Source organism: Miscanthus floridulus, chromosome 3 (genome assembly GCF_019320115.1).
Source record: "Miscanthus floridulus cultivar M001 chromosome 3, ASM1932011v1, whole genome shotgun sequence".
Classification (NCBI taxonomy): Eukaryota; Viridiplantae; Streptophyta; class Magnoliopsida; order Poales; family Poaceae; genus Miscanthus; species Miscanthus floridulus.
In genome coordinates this window covers 147,853,662-147,863,336 of record NC_089582.1, presented here as the reverse complement: position 1 = coordinate 147,863,336, position 9,675 = coordinate 147,853,662, and the positions used below count along the sequence as shown (strand labels likewise).

General features: G+C 46.9%; 2 protein-coding genes and 1 non-coding gene across 3 annotated transcripts; all 3 read right to left on the bottom strand.

Moving 5' to 3' along the window:
• Positions 1-346: 346 nt before the first annotated feature.
• Positions 347-1,140, bottom strand: LOC136547463 (phylloplanin-like). The gene is made up of 2 exons (XM_066539411.1): positions 884-1,140; positions 347-790 (listed from the first exon to the last, which is right to left on the bottom strand). The coding sequence occupies exons 1-2, from the start codon at positions 1,056-1,058 to the stop codon at positions 519-521; spliced, it is 447 nt and encodes a 148-aa protein (XP_066395508.1). The 5' UTR covers positions 1,059-1,140; the 3' UTR covers positions 347-518.
• Positions 1,141-2,957: 1,817 nt separating this feature from the next.
• Positions 2,958-3,864, bottom strand: LOC136547462 (phylloplanin-like). Its single transcript, XM_066539410.1, has 2 exons — positions 3,615-3,864; positions 2,958-3,490 (listed from the first exon to the last, which is right to left on the bottom strand). Exons 1-2 carry the CDS (start codon positions 3,781-3,783, stop codon positions 3,213-3,215), a joined length of 447 nt encoding a protein of 148 aa, XP_066395507.1. The 5' UTR covers positions 3,784-3,864; the 3' UTR covers positions 2,958-3,212.
• Positions 3,865-8,702: 4,838 nt separating this feature from the next.
• LOC136547772 (small nucleolar RNA Z247) lies at positions 8,703-8,838 on the bottom strand. Its single transcript, XR_010781728.1, has one exon. It is a non-coding gene; the product is annotated as a small nucleolar RNA Z247 (small nucleolar RNA).
• Between the last annotated feature and the right edge of the window lie 837 nt (positions 8,839-9,675).

Genomic DNA, 9,675 nt, shown 5'->3' with positions numbered 1-9,675 from the left:
TCGATGAGCCTGCTCATCACCCATGGCCTATGACGATGGTGCAAAACAACTAGTATTAACGGCAGAAAGAACCGATAGATGGTGGTGCTGAGTGGTACGGTGATTGTGGGTTAAATCTGCAGGATGAGCAGCTAACCACTAACTGTGATTTCATCGTCCTTGCTTTTGTTTTGCTTTCTCCAACTCTCTAGTATTTTGAGTGTACTTTCTGCCATTATTGTAACTAACTGGTTTTTTCTGTTATGTTTGGAATGTAAAAGTACGTGGAACGAGATGACCCTTTCTGAGCTTTCGTGTGGAACGAGATGACCCTTTCTGAGCTTTCGTGTTAAATAGAGTAGGGAACAGTCCCTTACGTGGCTTGTACAACAAGACCATATTTACAATAAACTCTTGATGAGATCTCTATCCTATCTGCATGTACACCGACGTCTCCTCAACAACCTGAGGTCGGCGCCTGTACAATGAAGCTAGACAGTTCTATCTGATGAACCTGCCATCTAACACCTCCCCCAATCTCAGCCACTAACAAGGTAGGAGAAACCCCGCGGGAAGAAGACCATGCTGACGAGCAACCGGAGGCCGGAGTGGAGCGCCCCGGTGGCCGGGAGCGCCGCGTTGCAGGCGGCCAGCGGGGTGCCCACCACGAGGCCGCAGCTGCTCGCCACGCTCGACGGCGCCACCGTCGTGTTCACCGCCATGCGGAACCACCCCTTGCCGTCCGTCGTCGCGTTCGCCGCCAAGGCGCCGGCGCTGCCGGCGCCCGTGCACTGCAGCTCCACCAGCGCGCCTGCATGCAACATGCATGGTAACGCACGCAGTCACGCGCACCGATCGATCGAGAGCAATCAGTGGCGCCCCGGCCGGAATGAAGCTTAATTACCTGGGAACCCTGGAGCTGAGCCCGTTCTCATGGACGTGCCGTTGTTGCAGGGCACGAAGCCCGTCACGACGACGTCCGCTTGGATGCGCGCCGGCTGCAAAGGCAGCGCGCCAGATGCGACCGCGCTCGCCGCGGCGACGACCCCGATCACGAGCAGGAGGCGTTTACAAGCCATGGATGCGCTACTGGAGCAGAGGATGTTGGGAGTTCACTGCAGAAACGAACGTACCTGAGTGTAACTTCGATCGGTTCAAACTTCAAAGCTATCTGTGTTCTTCAGTTTAGAGCGTGCGTGGGGTGTTTATATATGATGGTTGGGCGGCCGGGTTTGATTTGATCTATCATCTTTAAACGATATCAGCGAGATTAAGGGGGTGTTTGGATTCACCTCCTAAACTTTAGCCGTTGTCTCATCGGATGTTTGAACATATGTATAGAGTATTAAATATAGACTAATTACGAAACTGTATAGAGTATTAAATATAGACTAATTACGAAACTAAATGCACAGATTGAGACTGTTTTGCGAGATGAATTTTTTAAGCCTAATTAGTCCATGATTCGACAACGTGGTGCTACAGTAAACATGTGCTAATGACGGATTAATTAGGCTTAATAAATTCGTCTCGTGGATTACTGACGGATTCTGTAATTTATTTTTTTATTAGTATCCGAACACCTCGTACGACACCCCATATGACACCTCTGAACTTTAGTCACTGGATCCAAACACCTCCTAAGTGCGGTTCTCCACCATCAACCTGCTCGTCACCTATGGCTTATAGCCTGTTCGGTTGGCTGGTTCGTATCGTTGCTGGTTCGTGAAGAAGTACTGCTGGCTGGTTTGTGTGAGAGAAAAATACTGTTCCAACTGAAAATTTACGATCGTTTACGACAAGCCACAGAAACTAACAGTATTTTTCTGTTCGCTTATGACGATGGTGCAAAAGAACTATACTTCTGGCGGCAAAAAGAACCGAGATGGTGGTGCTGAGTGGTGCAGTATAGATTGTGGATTAAATGTGCAGGATGATCGAGCAGCTAACCACTAGCTGTGATTTCATCGTCCTGGTTGCTTTTGTTTTGCTTTCTCCAATTCTCCTCTAGTACTGTATTTGAGTGTACTCTCTGCCATTATTGTAACTGACTGAATTTCTCTGTTATGTTTGGAAGATTTCAGACAGGATATCCAGGGTGAAATAAAGTGCGCCCACAAAAAAAATAAAGAAGTGCTGCAGTTAGGTATGGGCGCATCCGCATGCCACCACTCTGAAAGTTTGGGAGTGCTATTTCTTTCTTCGTCTTCTTTTGCCTTTATTCATGATCTCTTTAGTCTCTCTTTAAAAAAGCATGAAAGAGTCGATAGTCGTTCAGGAATATAAAAAAAATCCAAGTGTCAGGCTGTCAGCTAAAGGCTAACTCACTGTCTTGGTGTTTAAAACCGCACTAGTGACGGAGTGCCACTTAGTACTTACTAATATTTCACAAGATTCTCTTTAGCAAGCAAAGTCCAAATTTCTTCTTTACTAAGAAGAAGATAAGAAATGTCCAAATTTTAGGATTATATAGGAAAAAAAAAACATTCCGGACTATTTCTTATGTTGAGGGAGGGAGGGATCAGCGTGTTGCTTTTGAGGTCTCTTTGCCATTATGTTTAGCATATTGTACATAAACACTCTTTCTTATTTAATTTGAAAGGCAGAGCTCCTGCACATCTTTCAAAAAAAAAATCTAATGTTGACATCATATCGAGCAGGGTCATTTTTTTATAAAATAAAAAAAATGATGGGGGAGGAGGTAATGACGATTTTGATTGAAAATAATGTGCTAGTTGATCCTTTATTTGACTTGGAGCTAAGCCATACATTGTTAGTGGCAGCTTAAAAAAACTACAAGCTCCCTCTATTCATAGTTGGAACGATGATGCTTTGGGCAGCAAAGAATAACTTAATTATGCAGACAAGTTTGGTGTCCAAATCGTTGTCTGATTATGATGACCGGACGATGCAGCAGTTCTCCTTATCAAATAGCAGTAGCCCCCCCCCCCCCCCCCCCCCCCCCCCCCAGCTGTTCATTCTGGTTCAACTTCGTTTCAGTTTGTACATATCACATATATCTAGAAAACGTTTTACATTTGTAGTTGTAGGTAGCTCCCAGCAGACTTACCACATTACTTTTTAGATAAGAGACTTGCACATTACACTACTACCACTACCATACATCCCATTTGACAGATTGAGCAGATAAAAGCAGTGGATGGAGAGACTTCATGCATTTTCATTGTGATGTACAGTAGGAGTACATATATATTATGATGGATCCGGCCACATCAGGCTCGTCGGGCGTGGAAGGAGAATCCGGCGGGGAAGAGGTGGAAGATGCCGCCGAGCAGGCGCGTGAGCGGGCCCTGCAGGTAGGACACGAGGCTGCCGACGTCGGTGAGGTCGGCGTTGCACTTGATCAGCGGCGTGTCCACCACCAGCGTGCAGCCGCCGATGAAGGCCGCCAGCGCGTTGGTCATGTCCAGCTCCATGGAGAAGGTGCCGTTGGTGTTGGTCGTCGCGCCCGCCACCACCTTCCCCGCGCACCGCAGCTCCACGTCCGCGTCTGGGTGCCGCACAAGAAACAAGCGAAGCGATCCAGCTCGCCGCCGTGAGCCAAGGGTGACGTCGATGCATGTCATGTCAATGGGGGTACAGGGACAGGTACAGGTACAGGTTGGTGCACGTACTCGGGAAGGCGGGCGAGGTGGCGATGTCGATGAGGCTGCCGGTGTTGCAGGGCACGACGCCGGTGATGACGAGCCGGCCCAGGCGGCCGAACTTGGCATCCGCGGCGCCGACCACGCACGCCGCCGCGACCACGGCGGCCGCCAAGAGGAGAAGCGCCTTCGACGCCATTCGCCGGCCGGAGCGCGCGCAGCTTCGATGTGGCTGCCCGGTTGCTAGCTGCTGCCCCCTTCCTAGTCTACTAAGGAAGGCATCTCCATTTATTTATAGACCCGGGAAAGCTACCCGGTTGTATTGTTACCACCAAATAAAGTTAACTCCACTGGATTAGCAGCAGTAACAACTGCTGTTATATATTCTTGCGTCCTCTCGTTTTGACCTCGCTGTATGTATTGTTCAAGTCTTGAAGATGAACTGTGGCACGAAATATACGCACCGAGTCATCGTTCAGAAAGCTAAAGAGAGCGGAAATGCGATGGTGATGATTGCTGAAGAACCCTTTTTGCCTTTTCGATCCTTTGTGCTTTTTCGAAGGTGCTCTGTCTCTGTGCCTGCCTGGCATTAGTTGGTGGCGCAGAGGTTAGGTGCTCGTGAAATTTTAAACAGAGAAGGTGCGCCATGTCGGCAGTTGTTTACTCCATCCGAGCAGCAGCAAAGAACATCATCACAGTCACAGTTAATCTAGGGGATGCTGCGGTGCCTGCTGGAATACTGTATAAGAAAACAGTTGCTGGATGAGGCTGGACTGATGCTGCCAATGGCCATGCTCGTTGCCAGTTGCCACTGGCATGCATCCAAGTCAAGGCGAGTCAAGGCAAGCCGTCACGGATGGGAGTCGGAGCAGAGACGAGTGAGTGAGTGCGCCACTCGCCGGCTGTGGGTTTGCGTGTGTACTCTCCACTGGCGCTTTGTGCGCTGCGGCCAGCTCGTGACTCGCTCGTCATTGGAGTTCCTGTGCCCAGGAACACGAATGGTTTCTTCCCCGCCCCTTACGGCCGCACCAGTTCTCCTGTCGGGGGGGCATCGGATTCGTCATTCGTGGACGCACGCGAGCTTTTCAGGCCTGTCCTGTGTGAAAAATGGTTGAAACGGTTTCGTGTTAATACAGAGGAAGAGCATCTGACATGGCGGTACAACTTATACAATAAGAAGAAGCTAACTATTTTTGGTAACTCTAGATTACATCAATCATGAGATATCTATCCTATCTAATCGAAGTTGTGATACCTACCTTCACCCGCAATCCAAGCCTGAACGCACAACCAATCTTCAGGAGATATCAATCAGTCATCAATCAACCAGATATTGCGGTCATGTGATCCTATTGGATATTCTTAACATCCCCCTCAATCACAACTTATCAGCGAGGTTGAGATTGTCTCTGAACATGACCATTTGCTTCTCTAGAAGAGGCTTAGTGAAGCCATCGGCGATCTGATCCATAGTGTTGATGAATCTGATGTCCAAGCGCTTTGCTGCAACTTGTTCGCGTACAAAATGAAAATCGATCTCTATATGCTTGGTGCATGCATAAAATACAGGGTTAGCCGATAGGTACTTTGCGCCAAGATTATCACACCATAAACATGCTGCCAAAGGATATGAAATACCTAACTCATCAAGTAATTTTTGTACCCACATTACCTCTGCAGTAGCGTTGGCCAAAGACTTGTATTCAACTTCTGTACTTGATTTTGAAACCGTAGGATGTTTTCTTGCGCACCATGACACTAGGTTGCAACCTAGAAATACAGCAAAGTTGTCTGTAGATCATCTGTTATCAGGGCAACCGGCCCAATCAACATCTGAAAAAGCACTTACAAGCATAGAGTTAGATTTTCTAATTTTTAACCCTAGGCCGATTGTTCATCGTACATATCTCAATATTCTCTTCACAGCTTCCCAATGAACGGTCGTCGGTGAGTGAAGGAATTGACAAACTTTGTTGACCAAAAAAGACATATCTGGTCGTGTGAGGGTGAGATACTGGAGAGCTCCAACAATGCTCGTATATCTGGTTGAGTCCTCCACTCCTAACCGAGTGCCACTAGTGACTGAAAGCTTTTCGGTAGTATTAAGGGGTGTTTTGACGGGTTTACATAGCTGCATATTAACTCTCTTGAGGATATCAGAAGCATACCGTTCCTGTGTCAAAAACAATTGACCTTTCTTTCTTTGAACCTGTATGCCAAGAAAATAGTGAAGGTTCCCAAGATCTTTGATTGCAAAGTCCTTTTCTAAATCTCGGAGAAGAGCATCCACTGTTTCTTGTGATGAACTGGCCACAATTATATCATCAACATATAAAAGCATAAAGATGACATGATTTTCTTTCCGATAAAAGAATAATGATGTGTCAGCTTTGGAGGGAACAAAGCCTAGACTCTGAAGTTTACCACACAACCAATAATACCAGGCCCGTGGTGCTTGTTTTAAACCATATAGGGATTTGTCAAGTTTGCATAAGTGATGTGGTTTGGTCTTATCTTCATAGCCTAGCGGTTGTTTTATGTATACCTCTTCTTCAAGAAAACCATGCAAGAAAGCATTCTGAACATCGAGTTGCCTCAAACACCAATCCTTAGACATAGCTAGAGAGAGCACAAGACGAATTGTGGCTGCTTTCAGAACAGGACTAAAAGTATCCTCATAATCAATGACATATCGTTGTTTGAACCCCTTTGCTACTAGGCGTGCCTTATATCTATCAATTTTCTCATCTGATCTTCTTTTGATTTTATAGACCCACTTGCAATATATCACATTTTTACCTTTTTGAGGTGGAACTAGATGCCAAGTTTTATTCCTGATCAATGCATCAAATTCAACATCCATAGCACGCTTCCAATTATTATTGACTAAGGCATGTTGCAAATCAATAGGACCTTCAGTGGTGGCTGCTAACTAACCATATAGAATAGTTCTATTAGTGTAAATTTTTGGTTTGCGTATACCTTGTTATAGACGTGTGGTGGGTCGCTGGAGAGCCGGTGCTGTAGGCGATGTAGAAGATCCGGTAGGTTGATCTGTGGCTGGCACAAAAGATCCAGCGAGCGGAGGACCCAAGGGAGATTGTCCACCACCGGTCATAATATATTGTCCCCCCCGTCCACGGAGCCAGGCGAGGCGAGTTCGAGACAGGTGGCGCACGCGGAGAGGATGTCGGTGGAGCTGACGCGTTCATCATGAGCGCAGGAGCTGACGCCGCCGGATCCAAGACCGATCCTATCGGATCCGCAGTGGAAGGTACAGGTGAATCAGACTGGGGATCGCCGCCTGTTCCTGCCAAAATGGGAAATTGCTCGGGGAGCATGAAATGACGCCCGTTTCTAGCCAGATTTAGTTCGTTTGACGCCGAATTTTTTTCATGTGCTGCACGCTTAGACATAGGGTTAGTATGCAAGGAATCATTATCAAAATGATTTAAAGAATTGTCGTCCCCAAAATCATGTGAAGGATTTGTCAAAGTTGGAGGAAGGAGGAGAATTTCATATCGTAATCGAACACCGGTGTTTGGGTGGAGTTCGGCGAAGGGGAAGACGTGTTCATCGAAGACCACATCTCAGGAAATATAGACACGCCCTTCATTGACATCCAGACACTTGAACCCCTTGTGTATGCTATTATATCCTAGGAAGACACAGCGTTTGGAGCGAAATTACAACTTGCGAGTGTTATAAGGCCGTAGATTCGGCCAGCATGCGCAGCCAAAAGTACGAAGAGAGGAGTAGTCTGGTGTTTGATGAAACAGGCGTTCAAGAGGAGTTTGGTTATTGATAATTTTACTAGGGAGGCGATTAATAAGATAGGTGGCAGTGATGAAAGCTTCATCCCAAAATTTTAAGGGCATAGAAGTATGTGCTAAAAGCGAGAGACCTACTTCAACAATATGGCGATGTTTGCGTTCAGCGGAGCCATTTTGTTGATGTGCATAAGGGCATAAGACATGATGCGAGATGCCAATGCGCTGAAAGAAGGCATTCAGCTTTTGATATTCCCATCCCCAGTCAGTTTGCATAGCGAGAATTTTTCTATCAAATTGGTGTTCAACCATAGATTGGAATTCATGAAATTTTTGAAAAACTTCAGATTTATGATGAAGCAAATAAATCCATGTAAACTTGCTGAAATCATCAATGAAGCTAACGTAATAACTGTTTTTGCCAACAGAAGTGGGCGCAGGACCCCATACATCAGAAAACACAAGTTCTGAAGGACTCAATGAGATACTCGTGGATCTAGGATAGGGTAGCTGATGACTTTTGCCCTTTTAGCAAGCATCACAAACAATTTCTTTATTCAAATCGGAAACAAAGGGTATACTATTTTTGCTAAGGACTTGCTCAACGACTGCAAAAGAAGGGTGGCCGAGACGACTATGCCACCTGGACGAAGGAGACTTGACAGCACTAAACGCCCCTTTATTCGATGACGGCCTAGACTTCAATGGGTAGAGACCGCCTTCACATTCCCCTCTAAGGATGGTTTTCTTTGTCGCCTGGTCCTTAATCAAAAAATAGTTGGGATGATATTCAATAAAAGCATTGTTATCGGATGTAAGACGATGAACAGATGCAAGTCTTTTGTTAGCTTCAGAAACATAAAGAACATTATTTAGGATGAGATTTTGATTTGGGGTACGAACAAAACTTCAACCAATTTGATTGATTCTCATACCTGCTCCATTAGCAGCATGAACCTTGTCGTTTCCATGGTACTTGTCCCTCATGGTGAGCTTCTCCAACTCTCCCATGATGTGGTCGGTAGCACCAGTGTTGGTGTACCAGTTGGTGTTGATCCCATATGACGCAGAGGAGGCAGATCAGGATTGCTCTGGTGGGACGGTGAAGGAAGCGTCAAAACACTTGAAGCAGCGGAGTCCGGTGTGGCCCTCCTTGCCACAGAGCTGACAGATGGGTTTATCACCATTGTAGTTCTGCCGGGGGCACCCGCTGTTGTTGTTGTTGCCACGGTTGCGGACACGCCTGCGTCCTCGACCACCACCGCCACGGTTGAAACTGCCACGGCCTCCACATGTAGTCGTGTTAGCAGATGAACCGGATTCACCATGCAGGAGATCCATCCGCTGTTCCCAGCTCACTAGCTGGGTGTAGAGCTCACCCAAAGATAGCGGCTCTGTACGCACTGCGACAACCGAGACAATCGGATTAAATCCATGTCAAGTCCGGCTAGTACATAGGAGATGATCTCTTCATCTTCAAGACGTTTGCCGGCGGCCGCCATGTCGTCAGCAAGAGATTTCATCTTGTTGAAGTAGTCGGCGATTGTAGACGAGCCCTTCTACGTTGTGGCCAATGCCATGCGCGTGTTGATGATACGGCCCCGAGACTGAGAAGCTATCATCTCTGAGATCACTTTCTAGATCTCGGCCGATGTGGCGCAATTGGAGACTTGCACCTGGATCTCCTTGGAGATATTGGAGGGTAGATAGTTAACGATCTGCTGGTCCTTCGCAACCCAAGTTTCATACTCAAGGTTGGGGATGAGCTTAGTCGGCTTGTCAGCCGCCTTGGGGATCTGCTTCACCGGCACCACAATGTCAGGCTCGAGATAGTGCGCTATCTGCACACCGTGAAGAGCAGACAGCACCTGGGCGCTCCATAGGGGGAAATTCCCTTTGCCTAGCTTCTCGGTGACGGGACAACCGATCGGAGAGAACGATTATTAAAGCGCGGAAGAGGAAGCCATCGAGAATATTATGGACTAACCTAGCTCTGATTACCATATGAAAATGGTTGGAACGTGATGCCCTCTTAGGCTCATGGTTTCGTGTTAATATAGCCAGGAAGAGCCCCTGGCGTGGTGGTACAACTTGTACAATAAGAAGAAGCTAACTACTTTTGGTAACTCTAGATTACATCACAAGATTACATCAATCAGGAGATACCTATCATATCTAACCGAAGCCATGATACTTGTCTTCACCCACAATCCAAGCCTTAGCGCATAACCAATCTTTAGGAGATATCAATCAGCCATCAATCAACCAGATATTGCGGTCATGTGATCCTATTGGATAGTCTTAACATCCTGCCGTGCTGC